General features: G+C 48.6%; 1 protein-coding gene across 1 annotated transcript in view; it reads right to left on the bottom strand.

The window, feature by feature from the left end:
* Positions 1 to 20,616, bottom strand: part of PNPLA1 (patatin like phospholipase domain containing 1) — a 56,208-nt gene that overhangs the window by 20,819 nt on the left and 14,773 nt on the right. The window contains exons 2-5 of the mRNA XM_058306644.2: positions 11,231 to 11,463; positions 8,040 to 8,105; positions 5,388 to 5,597; positions 3,441 to 3,501 (exon numbers count right to left, since the gene is read on the bottom strand). Of these exons, the coding sequence (XP_058162627.1) occupies positions 3,441 to 3,501; positions 5,388 to 5,597; positions 8,040 to 8,105; positions 11,231 to 11,463 (570 nt within the window). The remainder of the gene's footprint in view (positions 1 to 3,440; positions 3,502 to 5,387; positions 5,598 to 8,039; positions 8,106 to 11,230; positions 11,464 to 20,616) is intronic.

The following is a 20,616-nucleotide window of genomic DNA, read 5'->3' as shown; positions in this document are numbered from 1 at the left end:
CTAAAAGGAATCGACTGTCAATACACGGAACGACATGGGTGAATCTCAACATTAATATCCCGAGGGAAAGAATCCAGACCAAAAAAAGAGTTCAAACTGGAAGATTCCATTTACCCAAAACTCTAGAAAACACAAATTATCTAGAGAAAGCAGATGAGCGGTTGCTTGGGGATGGGGATGGCGGGGAGGGGAGGGCGGAACCACGAAGGGGCACGGGAATCTTTGGGGAGTGATGGATTGTTTGCTTCTTCATTATCTTGATTTGACAAAACGTATCCAATTGTAAGAACAGGGAAGGGAGGGAGGGAAGGAAGAAAGAGAAGAAGGAATAGGGAAGAAAAGGAGGCTCTGGCCCAGATGCCTGGAGCTTGATGGTAAGTTAAGACGCGGCATCCCCTGAGCTGTGACCTCACTCAACGCCCCAATTAACCTGACTGCACGCCACCCGGCCGCGTGGGGAATGTGGCCTTGCGAGCCCGCCAGGCTGCAGTGCCCTCCCTTTGGCAGAAGGCTGCTGCCCGTGGAGGCCAAGGGTGCAGAAGTCGGCTGGCCCGGCTGCAGGAGTAACGACGTGGATGTGAGTCGTTTAGGAAGGGGACAAGGAGGAGGCTGTGAGTAAACAGTGGAGGGCGACACCGGAGGGGCGTGGCTCCCTGTGGGCACTGATCCCAGCCAGAGGCTGCCCGGCCAGGCACGCTCCCCTTCGTCATTCCCAGAGGGGACGTGGGGATTAACAGTGTGTCTCTGGGGAGTGGATGTGACTCAAGTGCTGAGCACCCGCCTCCCACACGGGAGGTCGCGAGTTGGGTTCCCAGTGCCTCCTGAGAAAACAAAAACAAACAAGAAGCAAAATGGGAGGGGGGAAAAAGGGGTGTGTCTCTGGGCACCAACTGCAATTTCTTGGGATGTGTCAATAGCTCCTGCTCACTTCTGGTGCTGGGAGAAAAATCCAGCCCCACCAAGCCCAGGAGGTGAGTCCCGCACCGGGAAAGCAGTGCAGGCACTGGCGAATTGAAAGAGGAAGCAGAGCGAGCAGCCAGCACGAGACAGTCTCTTCCTTAGGAATTGCGTCTGATCCTCCTAGGAGGGATCCCAGGGCCAGCGCAAAACCCGCCATCCTCATTGTTTGGTGGATGCCTGAAACACCATCACGAGCCTTTCACTGTTGGGTTAAGACTGCCACTCATCTGGCAGGATGGGCCCGCCCTGCGGAGGGCGGGAAGGTGGAGCACAGGCGAGAGGGCAGGGAGAAGGGGCATTTGCAAAATCGGGGGGACCAGAGGTGCTGAACAACCCGCTTTAACTTTCCCTGCTGCTTGCCTAAGAGGAAGAAAAAGGCAAAGAAGATCCAGGGAGAGGCGAGGCAAGTGTGACGGAGCCAGGGGCTGAGAGGAGGGGGCCTCCGGGGCACTAAGAATCAAGTCCCAAATTGGGGACCTCCAAACCCCTAGTCCAGCACATCCCACCACTAAGGAAGAGTGGAGACCACCAGCTGCAGCAGAGAGGACCAGGCCCTCGGCCGTCCCGCCTACTTCCAAGGCCTCACAGGCACCCCACTGACAGCCCTCAGGGCAGCCACCTGTTGGGCACTTGGGGCTCAATTGTCACAGCTGTCCCCTGTGCAAATGTTGAGGGTGGGGGAGTTGTCAGAACAAATCAGGGTTAGGAGTCTCTCTTCTGAGAGGTGCAGGAGCCTGACTGATCTCGGCTGGGCCGCGGGTCTTCCACGGTCTCAAGAACAGCTGCCATTTATTAGAGCATGGGCTAAGCTGTACGTGGACTCGCTCCATCAATCCTCACATAAAACTGAGGTGGGTTCCACTATAAACCTCCTTTTATAGAGGAGGAAACCAAGACCGCAGGATCATTTGCCCAAGTTCTCAGTTAGTAGGTGTCAGGACCTGGGATCCAAACCCATTTTACAGATTAGGAAAACAAAATTCAGAGAGGGCAAGCAATTTTCTAGAGGTCACAGAGCTTGGAGGGGTGGAGACCCCAGCCCAGGACTACTTGACTCCAGAGCCCATGTTCTCCCTATCTTATCCTGCTCCCATCTGTGGGAGAAAGGACCCAGGGTAAAGTAAAGAGATAGGACAAGGGGAGCTTGAGAAAGCAGGAAGTCATTTTGAAGGGAGGGAAAAAGGTGAGCATATCCTGGCGGGGTGGTGGGGGGGAGGAGGGGGACTCTCATTCAACCCTTTTATTTCACATCTAAAGTTTTTTTTAACTTACATGCACAAAAATTTCACCCCAACATTAGCTATAATAGTGAACATTTGGAAACTCAAAGGAACAATCAAGCAAAGGTTTCTGTAAATCTCCATGACGGAATATTATGCAACTGTCAAAAATGACACAAAGACCTTGTGGCAGCATGGAAAAAGGCTTATAACATAACATTAGGCAAATACCCTTTGAGTTAGTAATTCCTTTATCTGGGAGTATGTTCCAATGAAGTAATTCTAAAAATGCAAATGCCTTTTTTTTTCTTGTAACAGAGATTTTTGCCACAGACTTTGTGGTATTAGAGCAGGGGTTCTTTAAGCTTTTTTGTTCCACGAACCCCTTTGCTAGTCAGGTGAAAACCATGGACCCCTTCTCAGAATGTAGCAGCAGATAGTTTTATGACACTCAACTAGCATCAGGTCTAACAACTACTGTAAGTTTGAAGTGTGGATGAATGTAAGTGATTTTTCGAGATATAGCAATCGTAATTTGATATGAAATTAATACTACTGTAATTTATTGCCTATATTCATAAGTGAAGGAAATGGTAGATTTCAGTTAGAGATCAGAGAAAATAAAGATAATAAGTTGATTTTTTTCAATTCAAGCTCACAGAGCCCCTGGAATCTTTCCATGGTCCCCCTGGGGATCCCTGGACCCCTGGTTAAGAGCCCTTGCACTAGAGTGTATAATCCATTTCCCTGGAGTCATTCCTTTACCCCAAAGGTCATGCAGCTGTGGGCACCCCATTTTCCAAACCAAACACCGGGCAAGGGCTCTTCTCTCTGATTTGTTGACTGATGTGCCACTCAAAGTTTTACACAAATATAAAGTAATCACATCTAGTTTTGCATTAACAGTGTGGCTTTATGGAAGACAATGGAATGGTATGACATGGTAATTCTTCAGACAGATCTGAGCTGCAGATTTCCTAAACGTAGTTTTAAAATTCATCACAATATTTGCACAAATGCCCTAGACTCATCAGTTAACCCCAAAGCCCTCTTTCCACGGAGATCCTAATTTCCAGCCCTCGTGGCCTGTCTTGGACAAGGCAGGCTGAGAGATCCCTGCACCCATTTCCAGCTCTCCTAGGTGAAGGGCAATTCTCCAGTTCACAAATTTAGGGGACGCCTCCTCCACACAGCCCTTCCACTCTCTGTCTTTCCCCCGCCCTCCAACCCTCCCTTTCCCTGGGCCCCCAGGGCACTTACTCAGCCGCCTCAAGTACATCACTGCATCCTCATATCCCCGGTAGTAGTAATCGTGCAGGAGCTGGGGGTTGGCGGGAGGGAGGAAAACACCAAGGCCGCAGTGAGGGAGAGGGCCGTGGTGCTCCCCCACAACAGCGACTTTCATGACCTTGAGCTTTATTTGATGGGTTTCCAAAAGTTACCACTCCAGGGCCTTATCCCTCTCTATATGATAAAACGAACTGAGGACTCTTGTAGATGTTCCCAGAACTTAGCGCCCTTCTTCCTAGCACCAGAGTAATTATAATGACTTTTGAGCCTAATATATAAAAATCTGCTCCTCTAGTGAAACACTCCACTTGTCCCTGTCAAAACGTTAGACACATTTGAAGCTTGGAGTCTGTACTAGAGGCCCACATGATAATTCCCCCAAATGTTTATTCTCCACTGTAAGAGTTTAAAATGCTACATTTTAGTAAGTTTAAATAATAATTGTCTTAGTACTGTTTAGGTGTTGTCTAGAATTTCTACATTCGTTTTTATATTTTGCCTGTAAGTTAAAGACCAAGAGAAAGATGTTCAATGTTCTGTCTCCTATTGTGCATTTGTTAATTTTTCCTAGAATTTCTAACATTTATTTGATGACTGGGTAATATTCAGTTTTTTACATGACTGTCTATAATTGTTATATATTTATTGTGGTTTATAAATTTTATTAAATTATTAAATAATTTTCTTTTTTGGTTTAAAAAAAAAAGAACTGGGGAGCTGAGGCAAGTTAATATAGGGAAAGGGAAAGGAAAGGTGACTAAGCCCTGGCCATGAGACCCTACCCGGACACCTCCTAAGGGGAAGGCTGCTACTGAAGAGCAAAGCCGGAAAGACCCTGCAGGAGCCCGGCTACTAGGGCCCATCAGGAACTCCTTCCGGGGTCAAAGGGAAGCCCCGGATACCTCCAAACAACAGGCCGCCCCATTGGTCCCCTGAGAGCTGACAGGTGGGGCAACCAATCAGAACAGCCAACAGCTGGGGCCCCGCCCTAACGTTAGGAAAGGGGAGGGGGAAGGCTTTGAAAAGCCCTGACCTGGGCCCCGTTTCTGTGACTCACTCTGTCTCTAGGTGTAGACTGTCTTTTTGTTTCTTAGTAAATCTTTACTCCCTTGCCTACCCTATGGCGTGTCCTTAAATTCTTTACTGCACCATCAGCCAAGAACCTAGAGGCCCGGCCCGGCGCGTTCGGCTAACCGAGCCTTGCTGACCGCGTGTTTATAGCGATGCGCTCAGGTGGCACACCTTTCCCCGCTGCTCACCGGGCTCCCCTGGGGAAGGTGAGCAATTTATCGTAGAGCCGGAGAAGGCACGTTTGGGCCAAATGGAGAGCAGAATTTGGAGTATGGGTTCCAATATACCATGGTCACGGATTGGTTGTGTGGCTGTGTGGGTGTGACTTCTCACAGCCTCAATTTCTTCATCTGTATAATGGGGATGATGATGGTATCTAGCACAGAAGATGCTGGAGGATTACATCAGCCATTGCCCCCTAAGCCTTTTCTGTGAAGACCAGAAAGTAAAGATTTCAGACTTTCAGGCCACCTATAGTCTCTGTTGCCTGCCCTCCCACCTTCCCCCCCTTCTTCCTTTTCTTTCTCTCTCTGTCCCCCCTCCCTCCTTCACTCCTCTTTCTTTCTCTTTCTTTCACCATTGTTTGCTGACCCCAGCGGAAGCTCCATTCAGTTAATGTTCCTATCAGGGAGTCTGTCATTATCTCATTTATGAGAGGAGAAATTGAGGCTGGGGGAGCTGAGGGGACTTTCTCAAGGTCACATAGCTAGTTAGTGGCACGGCTAGGACACAGGTCGAGGAAGAAGTTCAGGGATCACTTGAGAGCAACTTGAGTGTGCCCCACTGGCTCTGCCCGCCCCACCCCCATACCCCCACCCAGGCTGGCCGGCCCCTCCTGCCGCTCACCAGCAGGTCCGGGGGGAACAGTGCGTACGTCATCCTGGCGATGTTCTCCAGGGAGAACTGGAAGGAGAAGTTGAACATGCGGAAGTCGTGGAAGATGGCGGGGCAGTCCCGGGGGCAGATGTCTTGCTGCCCGCTGAAGGTGGAGATGGTGATGGCGTCTGTCCAGAAGGAGCAGGGCTGCATGCCCGTGAAGGCCCCGTCGATGTACCGCTGGGGAGGGGGACTGAGTGAGAAGCGCTCACGTGGCGTCAAGAGTCCTCAGCCCCACTCAGGAGCACGTCAAGGAAGAGGGGTCCAAGGGACACGAGGCCAGAAGGCCCTTCAGGACAAGCCTTCGGACCGAGGTGTGGGTGGGTGAGTGGTGGCCCAAGGTCGCTTGGTTGGTCTCCGGTGGACTGTGGACCTACACCCAGGCCTCTGGACTCCCAGCCCAGTGCTCCTTCCCTCACTGCCTCCCCTCAGTCATCTCAACAGTGCTGAGATCGGGGTCCCAGGGGCTCGGGGGGGCAGGGGGAACCAATAACCTGGATAAGGCAAGAGAGCACGCCCCTCTGTCCCAGTCCCCCAGGCCACCTCCTGGCACCCCTCCCCATGGTTGGCTGAAATGGCAAAGGCATGGTGGTCCAGCAGGCTCTGAACCGCTCCCCGCCCCACGCTGCCGCGGGTCCACTCTAGTCCCAAGTCCCTCCCTGCTGGGGGCCTTTGATGCTCTTGGAGCACCCCTGACCACAGCCTCGCCACTGGCCACTGTGTCCTCCCTCCGGGCCCTGGTGCTCTCGGGGCTTCTGTGTCCTCCCCTAGGAACGAAGGACGACAAGCTCCCAGACTCTCTCTGGGTGCCTGAGAAAGACGTGGCTGCTCGGACCCTAATCTCCAGCCCCATTCTTTACATCAGGTGAGCCGGGGCTAGGGGCCGAAACTTCTCTCCTCAAGGGAGTCCAGCAGCACCCTCCACAGCACCTGAAGCCCAGGAGAAGTGGAGATGCTTGGGCCCCGCCCCAGACCTGGATCAGATTTGCATTTCAGTGGGACCCGAGTGGTTCATGTGCACAGTCAAGCTTGGAACGACTGGCCCAGATGACCCTGAAGGACCCTTCTGACCCATCATTCAGTGTCCCGGGCCCCTACGTTCCAGGCTCCGTGTTCACCATTCCAAACTCTCTGTCAAATCTGGGGAAACATGGCAAGCCTCTGGAGCCCAGACTTCACCGGCTCAATAAATAAATCCTGCCTGGAGAATCTAATTCCAGGCTGGTCCAAAAAGAAAGAGATGTGGGGATCAAACAGGTAGGAAGTGAAAGAGTTTCGGAAATTGGATGATGATGAGAGCTCTTGCTGGGTGTCTGTGTGTGAGGAGGGCGACAGAGGCAGGGGCCCCTGGGGACACTTAGGAGAAACGGGGTGCAAGCCAAACGGGGAGTCAAAGGAAGCCTGGAGAAAGGAGAGCAGCTGATTTTTTAGGAGGTGAATTCCAGGTGGCTTTTATTAAGTTTAAATTTTAGGTCATTACTGTTGAAGAATAAATAAATTTAGACACTGTAAAACTGTCTACAACAGAGTGGAGGGTGACTGTTATTTGGGGGCCAAGGGATGTGCGTGGGAGGCGGGTAGAAAGGCGGAACCAGCTCCGGGAAACCCATGGGGCTGCCAAGCTGCATTTCACTCGGGCGTCAGTAGCTTAAGTACATCAAGCAATCTTCAGGGAAAGAGCCACCAAACTCTGCCAAGCCTTTTGAAAAGACATAGTATTCTGCTACGGCCAGGCACCCTGTAGAAGCAGCTGAGGGGAGGGAGAGGGAAAAACAGGTGTAATTTTCAGGGGCATTTTCAGGACACTGGAATTATCTTGCATGATGTTGCAATGATGGATACAGTCCCAGAAATATTTATTCATAAATTACAAAACTGCGTGGCACAGAGTGTAAAGTATAATGTGAACTTAATCCACGCTTAGTGGCAATGCTCCAGTGTATGTTCATCAATTGTAACAAATGTAGCAGTCTAATGAAAGATGTTAATGGGGGGAGCGAGGGAGGGGGAGGGGTGGGGCATATGGGAATCCCTATATTTTTTATATAACGTTTGTGTAATCTAAAGTTTCTTTAAAAAAATTAAAAGTAAAGCAGCAGCTGAGAAGAGTGGGAAGCTATGGTTCACCCTTCCCCAAAACAGCCGGAGGGAGGCAGGGGCGACGTGGACTTGGGAACAGCGGAGGAGAGGGCCGGGGACTGTGGGCTTGTCTGAGGACCAGGGGTGGGCGTGGGGGGCTACCCGCCCCGCCATCCTCGGGACCTGCCCTGGTGTCTTAAATCACCACTGTCAACTTGGGCTTCTAGGAGGACTTTCCTTGAGCCAAAAGCAAATTCCGCCGGGATGGAGAGGAAAAACAGAAATCAAGTGGGAGGGGCTGCGTGTCTCTCCTTGCCTGGACAAGAGTCCACGTGCTGGTGGGTCCAGGGAGAAGCTCGAGCTAGCCAGGGAAGTTCCTCTAAATCTGTCCACTTTGGAAAGTGTCAGGAGAAAAACAAGGAATTTTCTGACTCTCGATCCTCCCACTGCTTTCGGAGGCCACCCCTCTGCTCTCCCCAGTGGGTGGAGGGTCCCCGAGGGTCCCCTGGGTGCCAGCTCCGCTCACCACGCCGGAGTACTCACCACGCCGCGGTAAGTCGGGGGGATGAGGCCGCAGTAGACAGGGACAAAGCAGCTGCAGTACAGGGCCTGCGCGAGAGAACAGGGCTGACGTGCGGGAGAAGTGGGGGTGCACAGGGGCCTCGCCTGCAGGCCGCTGGGCCTCTGCCTGCCGGGCTCTCTCTAAGCCCCAGGCGGAGGCCCCGCCCAGCAACTTGGAGCCCCAAGTTCAATTCCTGACCAGGCCCTAACTAGCTGCATCCTTGTTAACTACCTACTTGGTCAGTCTGGGCCTGACATCTCTATTGTAACGCTGTCCTCAGGGATCACCAGGGCCCCTTCTGGCACCAAAATTCAACACCCACTAGCGTGTGTCTGTCTGGGAAAGGCCCTGGAATCAGAGGAGGATGAGATGCCCGCCTTGGGAATGCTCAGAGGGTGAGCAAACAAGAAAGGGGCAGGAGCGGGGTGGGAGGGTGACAGGTGCTGTGATGGAGCGTGGTGCAGGGCAGGTGCGGAAGGGCGGTTCCTGAGCAGGAGTGATGAGCTTCACCAAGTGGGTGGAGTGGGCTGGGAAGGAGGGTGGGACATCCCGGGCAGAGGCACAGGAGCCTGGACTACATGTGGCTTGATAGGGTTGGCATGGGTGGGAGTGGGAAAGGGCTGTGGACAGCAAAGTCCAACAGCGAGAGAGAAGCAACTGGAACACGGGGGGTTGGACTTGAAGGAGGCAGCGTGCTAATGCAGGATTTAAGTCAAGTGCGTGGTCATGATGGAGTTCGAAGAACATTTCCTGTTCAGCTCCTGCAGATTTTCTTAGCTTGCCCAGAGAATTAGGCTCAGACTTAGCTGAGCACCCAAGGCCCTGGGATTAGGTAAAAGCAGGTAAGGCAGGGTCACGCAAGGGGAGGACTGGATCCTGTCTTTATTTAAAAGGTTTTTATTTTGCTCATGTTTTTTGCATTAATTTTAATTTTATAAAATATGCCCCCTTACATTTTGCTCCTGAAGCAAGCGCCTCCCTCCCTCACCCTCACCCATTTCTGTCTCCCGCCATCCTGGGCTCTCATCACCCTGAGTGGTTTACGTTGTTCTCCCACCACACCTGGTGTTGTGTTCGTCCACTCTTGCTGCCTCTCACCTGAAAAGCCCTTTCCCTTTGCACCCGCTCCCCATCCTTCTGGGGCAGGCTCTGCTGCCTTTTCCTCCAGGAAGCCCGGCCCCTGCTGGTCACTGTCCTCTGCATCCGTATTGGACATGCTCCCTTGGACTTCCTCTCAAAGCCTTGCAGGAGCCCTGGGGCACAAGGCACCTGTCCCGGTGTGCGCAGACCCTCTGTTAACCTCCTGCTGGGTTATATGCCGCACGGGGATATTACCCGGTATAGGGCTACCTGCCTGTAGAGGCTAAGAGAGGCTCGTGGACACAGTTCAGAGTCATGGTGATCAAAGAAAGTCAAAGGGGGTAGTACCCATTCACTCTGCGGGAAGTAGAAAGTAACTCCTGGACCTGAGCCTTTTCATCGTTGGGGCAGAGACCAGTAGTTGGCCCCCAATATTGGCTGCCCCCCTTCTTCCACTATTGTAGAATTTCTGCTATCTAGCTGGATTCAAGGCTCCCCAAAATGAAGGCTATTTTTCCCTGCCTCCCTTGCAGCTACATGTCGCCCAGACAGTGGAATGTAAGTGGGGGTGGCATGTGCTCTTCCTCGTCATTCCTTCTTTCCTCTTGCATGGAACACGGATGCCACCATGGTGGGTCATGGGGTGAAGGTCACTTGAAGGCCACACTCGGTGGAGCAACAGAGGAGGCCTGGGTCTCCACCCTCCGTGCGTGCCAGCCCTGGATGCGCTCCTCCAGATGGCTTACTGAGGCCACTGTCGAGCTCAGATAAACCACCGAGTCGGAGTTTTCTGTCATGGAAAATGAACTTAATCTAATACAATGGTGTGTGCATAATTTATTTACTATTAAATACGGTGTCCCAAATATATATATATATATATATATATATACACAGTGTCCCTTTCATGAAGGATTGGTGGCAGGAGAGAGTTTGTGGTATCATCACTTCGACATCACTGCTTACAACTCTGTGCCTCAAATCCAAATTCTGTGGCTTAATCTAAAGGGCCCAGATCTACTTGGATTACAATAAAATGAAACAGTGATGGAGGCTGACTTGCATTGGCCGCCGGTCGCCCACTCCTCACTTCAGGCTCCCGTCAGCTCCCTTCACTGGCGCCTCTGGAACTGGGCTGGCTGAGTGGGAGGTGGACCTGCCTGCCTGCATCTGCCAGCTTCCCCTGAGGGTGAGTCTGCCCCTTTAATTATCTTTCCCCGTGCACCCCCAAGGCCTGGCTCAGGTACTCTAGTTGGGAAAAACACCCCCCAAACAAAGCTAGATGCTAAAACAAAACAGCCAACCAAGCCCGGGGTACGTGAGGTGGGTGGTGGAGGGCCCCTGCCTATCCCCACCCCACCCACCCCTGCTCCAGGGCGTGGCGGCCAGGCCAGGGCGAGGATGGCGTGGCAAGGGGCTTAAGGGTTTGGAAATACAGGGTGGAGGCCACGCAGCTTAACCACTTGGTCTTGAAACAAAATTGGGCATATCCAGGGTTCTCTCCAGTCATAAAAATTCATTAATGAAACTTACATTAATGAGCTTAGTACGGTGCACTGTTAGGGTTAGGGTACACCTTTCTAAGTTATAACCCATTTAGTGATAATTCAGTCCATTCATCAAGGGCCACTGGGAAGAAGGGGCAGGACAGGGAGCTGGAGGGTCCCTCTCCCTGTTCCCCCAAAACTGGGAGTAATTCGGAGGGACATACTGTAACCCAGGCTGGGAGGCCCTTTAAGGCCTCCTTCAAGAGCTAGGGCCGCTGCTGGTCACAGGTGGGCCCGAGAGAAGCTCCAGGACGAGCCCCGAGGACAGGACAGCAGCAAAGGGAGGGGCCCCGAGGAGTGGGGTGGTGCAGCCTGCAGGCCACGGACCAAGGCTGCCTCGTCTTGGAGTTTTCTGGGTCCCTTTCGTCCACCACTGTGCCTGGCTTGGAGAGGTGCCAGGAGGGTGAGGGAAGGGCTAGGGAGCCAGGAGATAGGAGGGAAGAGGTGAGGCAGACAGGAGGTTTGCCCCAGGGGTCCACCCCAGGACCGGCCTCCAGCCTGGCCCTCCCCGCTCCGGCTCCGCTGCCCCGGCCCGGGCCCCTTGCCTCGATGAGCTCTTCCTTGGACGTGAACTCGGAAACCACGACGCTCTCTCCGTCGGTGAACCGGGTCAGGGCCACGTGCAGCTTCCCCGTGGTGACCTTGTAGGAGTCCTCGGGCAGGACGCGGTACAGGAACTGCCGCATCATCTGCACCATCCTGCAGGACGGCGCCAAGGGCCCCAGGAAGGACTTCTTCACCTCGGCCACGCCCACGTTGAGGACACGGAGGTACTCGTCTTTGGAGAAAGCAGAGGGAGGAGGGGGCATGTCACACCACGGACCTGGGCCGTGAGAGGTCTGTGTGGCTTTGCCTGCTCATCCTGTATCCAACAAAGGGGCTCCCGAGACTCCTGAAGCTGGGGAGGTCTCAGGGATGGACCTGCCGTTTTGCACAGGAGGAAACCAAGTCACCGGGGAATTAAGCCACTTTCTGCAGAGAGAGCCCACAGCTGGGTGGCCTGACTCCCTGTCCAGGGGTTGACCCTGACAGTGCCGTCATCCTGAGGGCTAAAGGAAAACTTTCCTACCCCAAAACAGCTTCTCCCCAACTTTCTGTCCCCATGCCTGAAGTGTCATCACCACAGACATGTTCTTTTGCATCTTAGAGCCTTTTTTGGCCTTTAAGAGGCTCCTATTAAAACACGGATACAATTTATCACAATGTCTAAAAATCATGAAGTTCATCACTTTCTAGGAAGCATAGATAAAATCATTTCGATAATACATCAGAATTACTTTTCAGTGTACCATGACAACACTAAAGTTGAGTGTTATAATGTTACCGGACTTTCAGGTTTATAAATCTAACCATAAATTATATTGACATCACATATGAGTTGACTATTTATAAAATATGTATATCGAAATATTAGACAGCTGTCTGATGACTGGATATTGTTGTATAATTTTCTTCTATTTATTCCACCTCCTTTTGTAGAGAGAGATTTAACGGGATGCAAAATGTGCAAGCTGTCTAAATAAGATGCAGTTGAATGAAGTATAGTTAAATTAAAAAAAAACACACACACACTGTGGCAGTTTGATATTATTTATGAATTCCAAAAAGATATATTGATTATATTTATAAACTGGTCTGTTTCTCTGGGGATGATAGCCTATTGATTGCATTAGATTCAGCTGAGATGTCTGATTTAAATTAAGTTAAGATTAGGGCTTTGATTCAACCATGTCAATAGAGTGATTCAGCATTGAGTCCCAGCCCCCTTGGTGTGCTGATAAAAGAGACTCTCGCATGGAAGTAGAGACACAGAGAAGAAGAACACAAAGGAAAAGAGACAGCTTATTAGACACGGCAGAGGTCCCGGGAAGAGAGAAGAGCCTGTTCATCTACAGCTGACCTTGTGAAGAGAACACAGCAGCTGAGCCTGGAAAGAAATGAGCCCTGGGGAGAGAGATGAGCCTTATGCCAGCCTACACCTGAGATCACCAGCCTACACCTTAACACTTGCAGACATCACCCACCATCTTGCTCCAACACGTGGCCAATGACCTTGGGTGAGAAAGTACCTCTTATGGTACCTTGAGTTGGACTCTTTAGGGCCTTGTGACTATAGGCTTCTACCCCAAATAAATACCCTTTATAGAGCCAACAGAGTTCTAATACTTTGCATCAACACCCCTTTAGCTGACACATACAGATACAAAAGGCAGAAACAACCTTACTGTCCATCAACAAATGAATAGATAAACAAAATGTGGTACATACACACAAGGGAATATTATTTAGTACTAGGAAAGAATGAAATTATGAGACATGCTGCAACATGGAAGAATCTTGAAAACATTATGCTCAGCAAAATAAGCAAGGCAGAACCAGCAAGATGGTGGTAGAGGAAGGAGCTCCTAGAGTCAGCTCCTGATACAGGGCAGTTAGTAAACACCCAGAGCTATCTGAGCTAGCTGAAGCACCTGTTTAGGGGCTTCAGGAGGCCAGAAGAGCATCCTGCCACATCCTTGAAGGAATGGAAGAAGGAGACTGCCCATCAGCAGAGAAGACTCGTAAGTAGAGCGCTCCACGCCAAGGAGGCCGGTGCCCATCCCCACTGGAAGAACAAGATGCTTCAGGAGCTGTTCCATGGCTAAAATAGAAAGCTCCACTTCCCAAAAATGGGGGAGGAAGAGATGGTTGGGCACCAACTTCAGCTACTGATGAGTAAATTCAGTGGGCTAAAGTATAATCCTGAGAACAGCAAAAGTTTCAGCCTGTCCAAGCCAGAAAGAGGCCAGGAGCCGCCATCTTAACTCCATGCCTGGCATGAGGGAAAGTGGAGTGGACTGATAATCCCAGTGCCAGTGTGAACTGGATTCTTTCCATCCAGATTGCTTGTCTAGCCTAGGCCCCAGTCCTACCTCCAACAGGGAGGAAGCTGCAGGGACCTGTGCCAGCCTCTCTGGGAAATTACTGGCCAATCTATGGAGGCCAGTGATTGTCCTACACTGGTGGCACAAGCTGCCTCAGGAGCTACTCTGTGGCTGGAATTGGGAGCTCCATTTCCCAAAAACAGGGGAGAAGGATAAAGTTGGCTACTGATAATGGTTAGTAGACTTGGCTGACTAAGGTATAATCCTAGGAACAGTAGGGTGTGAACCTGTCCAAGTTGAAAAGAGGCTTGTGGCCACCATTTTGACTCCACCCCCAGCCTGAGGGGAAGCCGGGCTGATAGAAAATCACAGTGATGGTAGAAATCAGTTTCTTTTACCCAGATTGGCCTGCAGCCCTAGCCTAGACTTCAACCCCGCCTCTGGCAGGGAGGAGGCTGTTGGGTCCTGCACCAGCCTATCCAGGTAACTGCAGGTACCTTTGGTGGGCATGGAATGAATACTCTGAAGTCTGCTGGGGCAAATGCAGTTATCTTGGGCCTGCACTGCATAGATTGCTGCCCATACCTGTAGCTCCATCCCCACCTCAGGCAGGAGAGAAAGGAGCAAGAAGCTTCATCAGTCTCTCTGGGCAACTATAGTCTAGGCCTGCATGAGTTGGATTATTCCATGTAGCTGTGACTCTGTCCTATCCCTGGCAAAGGAGAAAGTTGGAAGAAGCTTCATCAGTCCCTGGGGCAATGAGCCTCCACAGCTTATGGCGCCAATTATAACCTTGGCTCCTTACGCACAACCAGCAAATGAGAAAGGTCAGGAAGCCCTAAACTAAAGAGAGAAACTGCACCCTGAATAAATACTCTAGTAAGCCAGATGCCAAGACACCAACAAAAAATTACGATCCACACCAAGAAACAGGAAGCTATGGCCCAGTTAAAGGAACAAGGTAAGCCTCCAGATGACATAAAGGAGTTGAGACAACTAACCATAGATGTTCAAAAAAATCTCCTTAATAAAAATGAGGTGGCTAAAGAGATCAAGGATATTAAGAAGACATGGAGGAGCATGAAGAAGAAATTGAAAGCATACACAGAAAAATAGCAGATCTTATGGGGATGAAACACACAATAAATAAAATTTTAAAAACATTGGAATCATATAATAGCAGATTAGAGGAGGCAGAAGAAAGGTTTGGTGAGCTGGAAGAAATGGCCTCTGAAAGTGAACATACAAAAGAAAAGTTGAGGAAAAGAATGGAAAAAATTGAACAAGGTCTCAGGGAACTAAATAACAGCAAAAGGCATGCAAACATACATGTCATGGGTGTCCCAGAAGAAGAGAAGGGAAAAGGGGCAGAAGGAATATTTGAAGAAATAATGGTAGAAAATTTCCCAACCCTATTGAAGGACATAGATATCCAAAAAGTACAATGTACTCCCATCCAAAGAAATCCGAATAGACTAATTGAGACACATAATCATCAGAATGTCAAATGTCAAAGACAGACTGAATTCTGAGAATAGCAAGAGAAAAACAATGCATACCATATAAGGGATACCCAATAAGATTAAATGCTGATTTCTCACCAGAAACCATGGAGGCAAGAAGACAGTGGTCTGATATATTTAAGATACTACAAGAGAAAAACTTCCAGCTGAGAATCTTATATTTGGCAAGATTGTCTTTCAAAAATGAGGGCAAGATTAGAATATTCACAGATAAACAAAAGTGAGAGAATTTCTAACCAAGAGACCAGATATTCAGGAAGTGCTAAAGGGTGTGCTAGAGCCTGAAAAGAAAAGACAGAAGAGAAAGGCCTGGAAGAGAGTTTAGAAAAGAAGATTATATCAATAAAAGTAACCAAAGTGTCAAAAGAGTGGGAAAATAAAATATGACAGATAAAACTCAGATAGTCAGGAATAAACTTAACCAACAATGTAAAGCACTTGTATTCAGAAAACTGCAACTTGATGTTAAAAGAAATCTAAAAAGGCCTAAATAACTGGAAGAACATTCCATGCTCATGGATTAGAAGACTAAATATCATTAAGATGTCAATTCTACTCAAATTGATATACAGATTCAATGCAATCCTGACAAAAATTCCACCAGCATTTAAAAAAAAACCCAAAAACACGATTATCAAATTTATTTGGAAGGGTAAGAGGTCTTGAATAGACAGAAACACCTTAAAAAGGAAAAGTGAACCCTTATTGCCAGACTTTAAATTATATTGCCTAGCTATAGTAGTAAAAATAGCATGGTACTAGCATAAAGACAGACACATAGACCAATGGAACGAAATTCATGGTTCAGAAATAGACCCTCACACGTATGATCAAGTGATTTTTGACTAGCCTGTCAAAACCACACAGCTCGGGCAGAACAGTCCATTCAACAAATGGTGCTGAAAGAACTGGATATCCACAGCCAAAAGAAGGAAAGAGAATCCCTATCTCAGACCTTATCCAAAAATTAACTCAAAATGGATCAAAAACCTAAAAATAAAAGCAAGAACCATAAAACTTCTAGAAGAAATTGTAGGAAAATATCTTCAAGACCTGGTGGTAGGTGGTGGATTCTTAAACAAGATAAGAGGAGGACTGAGACTACTGATGTTTAATGTACATAGAAGTTTTAATTAGCTTCACTGTAAAAGTGTGGAAGAGCATAGAGTGGATGGTAACAAATAGTGAGTAACAGCTAGTTTATAAATGGGGATGTGACTGAAAATGGTCATCTAGGTATGTAAATGCCAATTGACAGAACGTTAGAGAACGATTTAGGAACTGAACAGCACCGTAAACCAAGAGGTGGATGAGAATTGTGGTTGATGGTACAGACTCAGGAGTGTCCTTTGTGAGCTAGAGCAAATGTACATCACTATTGCAAGGTGGTGGGAATGTGGAGAAGCATGGGAAACATACAACTGGAGTGACCTATGAACTGTGGTTAGCAGTAATAATATAATATTCTTTCATCTATGCCAAAGACGTATGCAGTATGGAAAATGTGAGCCAAATGTACACTATGGACGTGGTAACAATCAAATGATATTATCTTATCTGTAAAAATGTTCCACCACAGTGTGGTGCGTTGACAGAGGGATGTTGTTTGGGAATTCTGCACATGTACATGATTGTTTTATAAGTTTACCACTTCTGTCATAAAAAAAAATATTTAAAAAATAATAGGGGGGTTGGGGGGAAAACACACCAAATGTAAGATAAGGACTACAATTAGTAGTAAGATTTTGACAATATTCTTTCATAATTTGTAAAAAACGTCTCACAACAATGTAAGGTGTTGGTGGAGGGTTGATGTATGATGTTATGCATGTTTGCTTCATAAGTTCACAACTTTTACTATACACTTGTTTATGCATGTTTATATATAAATGATATAAAGATGATAAAAATAGGGTGGGTTGGGGGAAAATACTTTGGTTAATAGTAATATTTTGACAATGCTCTTTAATCATTAGTTAAAAAGCTTTAACAACAATACATGGTATTAGTGGTAGGGTGAGGTTCAAGAGTCCTGTATGATGTTATATATGTTTTTTTTTGTAATTTTATAATTATTACTATACACTTATTGTTTATGTGTGTTTATGTATGAGTGATATATTCAATAATTTTAAAAAAAATAAGCAAGGCACATAAGGACAAAGAGAGATGATTAGAAATAGCAAATTTGCAGAGATAGAAAGTAGATTAGAGGTTACCAGGGGATGGGAGGAGGAAGGAAAGGAGAATGTTTATTTGGAAAAAAATAACAATAATAATAATTTTAAAAAGAAAAAGAAGTGGTTACTACAATTATGGATGTAAAATAAAACAAGCTGTAAACAATAATGTACCCTATCAGTGTAAGTCTTGTATAGTTAAAATTCATAGTGACTATGCTAAAATATGCAACAAGTATTGTTATAATAATGCCAAAATATGCTACACATCCACAAATAGATACTGTATAGCCTGAAAACAACACACTGGTGCAGTTGAAAGCCTCTCCCAGCTGTCCTCTACAGCCTGGACACCTCCTAGAGCCCAGTGAGGCTGGGGGTGGAGGGGTGCTAATCTGGAGACTGGTGATTCCTGAGGAGAAGGTGAACTTTTTTTTTTTTAAAGATTTATTTTTATTTATTTCTCTCTCCTTCCCCTGCCCCGCTGCCCCCACCTACAGTTGTCTGCTCTCTGTGTCCATTCGCTGTGTGTTCTTCTGTGTTCACTTGTATTCTTGTCAGCAGCACTGGGAAACTGCGTCTCTTTTTTGTTGGGTCATCTTGCTGCGTCAGCTCTGTGTGTGGGCGGCACCACTCCTGGGCAGGCTGCACTTTTTTCATGCTGGGCGGCTCTCCTTACAGGGTGCACTCCTTGCACGTGAGGCTCCCCTACACAGGGGACACCCCTGCGTGGCAGGGCACTCCTTGCGCGCGTCAGCACTGCGCGTGGGCCAGCTCCACACGGGTCAGGAGGCCCGGGGCTTGAACCCTGGACCTCCCACATGGTAGGTGGATGCTCTATCCGTTGAGCCAAATCTGCTTCCCTGAACTTTGTTGTGAAACCATCACAGCATCTCCCCTGAGTGGTCCCTGGCATAGACCAGAGAGGGAGAAGGCCCTATTTCCACCCAAGACTTTGTAAAATACTGAACACAAGTGTGCGGCAGGGAAACAAACCCCCTCCCACTTTGGAGAGGAGCGCAGGTAAGGAAAGGTGGGGCTCCGAGGGTAGATGTGCTGGGCGGGCGGTGGCAGAGGAGAGCGACCCCACTCCCCATCCTTTTACTAATGAGGACACTGAGGCTTGGAGAGCTCAAATAACCAGCTCAGGGTCAAGCAGTTACCAGGCGGACAAAGTGGGATTTTAACCCAAGTGTGTGGTCCTGGAGTCCGTGCTGGCTCGGCTACACTAAGCCGTGAGCTGAGAGCCCGCCCGGGTCGAGAAGCTCCTGGCCCACGCATGGCACCCCCTTCCAGGGCCTGCACCTGTTTCTTGCTGACGGCTGCCAGTTTCTACCCTGTTCTAGCCCTCGGGGAAAATCAGGAGTGGAAATAGCTCTGAAAATGGCTAAATTTTTAAAAACAAGCATTGCCTCGTAAAACCATCTGTGCAAAGGAAATTTCTTATAGAGCGCAATATAAATACGGCTGCTTGGAAAGTCGTGCGGGGACACGCTCTACCCTGGAGGTAACCAAGAAGAGGCTGGGCCAGTAAGTACCCGGGTCAGGGAGATTATCACGGGATTCCTGTCCGGGCCTTAAGGGCTAAGTCTGACTTTGAGAACCTGGGAAGTGATCGGGTTGAAAGCGACTCTTCAGCAGGCACAGGGAAGTGAAGGGACTTGCTCCATCAACCCACACACACCAATTCTGGGACAAACCAGAGCTAGGGATGCCTTCTGCTCCTCTTGTGTTTTACAGTTTATGGATTATTCCACACAGGCCTGGGGGCGGGCAGGATAAGGAGCTTCAGTACCCTGTTACAGATGTGGAAACCAAGGCAGAGGAAAAATTAAGGTAAGCCTGAGGTCAGGGAGCCAGGGAAAGTTTGGTGGGGTTTTTCTTGTTGTTTTTTTCCTGATCCAAGCCCCACCTTCTTTCACCAGGTGTTGGGCTGGTCCCAGGGATGCCAGTCAGGGAACGGGCTGAGACTCGGTTTCCATGGGAATGGCTTTTCTTGACAACATTCAAAACCACACCTGTATAGGGGTAGTAGTGACCCACCTGAGCCATGGAGCATCTTTGCCGTCACCCTCCCAGGGAAGGATGCTCCTAGGAGGGGGAAGGCCCTGCAGTTTCAGCGATGTTAGCTTTCCCCTGGCAGGCAGGTAGGAGGGCGGCGGCCAACCCACCAGCAGGTTATGAAGCAACTGAGCATTTGGATACCAAGGTTTTGGGTCCCTGAGGTCTCGCCTGCAGCACGGGTCAGGTTGGGGGACCAAGGGTGGGACATGCTGTTTTCAGAATTCTTAATAAGCTGCTTGAGGTGGCTTCCCAAGGGTCAGGCACCTGTCCCACAATGCCTCAGAGCCAGGGTACCTGGTCCCCCCACCTGTACACGTCACTTGGGCAGATGGAGAGTAATTTGTTCCTATGGCAGAAGCAATCCATGGTCATTGTGGAAAAAATAATTGTTAATAATGCAAATAAGAAAAAGGAAAGACATAATTGGAATCCCTCCACCCTGAGATTATGTCCTCCTATTTTGTCTTTATTCTTACTTATACAGGTCCTACTACATATACTATTTTGTAACTTGCTTTTTTCACCTACTATATTGTGAATATCTTTTCACACCAATAACTATCCATCTATAGCCCACACCTGCCACTTCCCCTCCTGCTCCACACGCAACTCCTTTCAAGCTTTGTAATATCTAATGCCTGTTGTCTCCCCAGTCAAACACCAGATGCCCCGAGGGCAGGTCTTTGTTCTCCCACTGCTCCTGTCTCAATGGCTTAGTACTGTGTTTTGCCCATAAAAGGCAAAACCTTTACTAGGCGCTGGGAACTACCCAAGGGCAGGGACAGGCCTCACGTGATGCTTGATGGGTACTCATGTTTGTCCAGTGTATGAGCAAAGGCAAATAAAAACCTGAAAGGGAGGAGAAGCAAGTGATGGTGATACTCATGGGGAAGAGCTGTTTGACTTAGTTACCCAATAAAAACTTGAAGGCAACATCATCCCAGATAAATGGAGAATAAACCACATTGATTAGTGTGGCCAATTCACCAGGGCATATGAGTTTATTGTGCAAAGAATTTCAGTAGAAAAATAAGTAAATGAGATCTGGGAACTGGAGATTTTGAAGAACACTTGGAAGCCACATTTCAGCCACTCAGAGAGCCTTTTTATTCTTTTCTGTGACCAGATTCAGTTCTTGAAAAGAATCCAGGCTTTGGAGTCCGGAAGAATTGGTTCAAATCCCAGCTTCACCATATACTGGGTCATCACCAGCTAGTTAACGAATTCTTTCATCCTGAATTTTGCCACCTGTAAAATGGTATCTTCATTTCCTGGTTGTTAAAACAAATACCATACAGTG

Source organism: Dasypus novemcinctus, chromosome 11, assembly GCF_030445035.2.
Source record: "Dasypus novemcinctus isolate mDasNov1 chromosome 11, mDasNov1.1.hap2, whole genome shotgun sequence".
Classification (NCBI taxonomy): Eukaryota; Metazoa; Chordata; class Mammalia; order Cingulata; family Dasypodidae; genus Dasypus; species Dasypus novemcinctus.
Note: the sequence above shows the minus strand (reverse complement) of the source record. Positions and strands in the feature narration are given on the sequence as shown.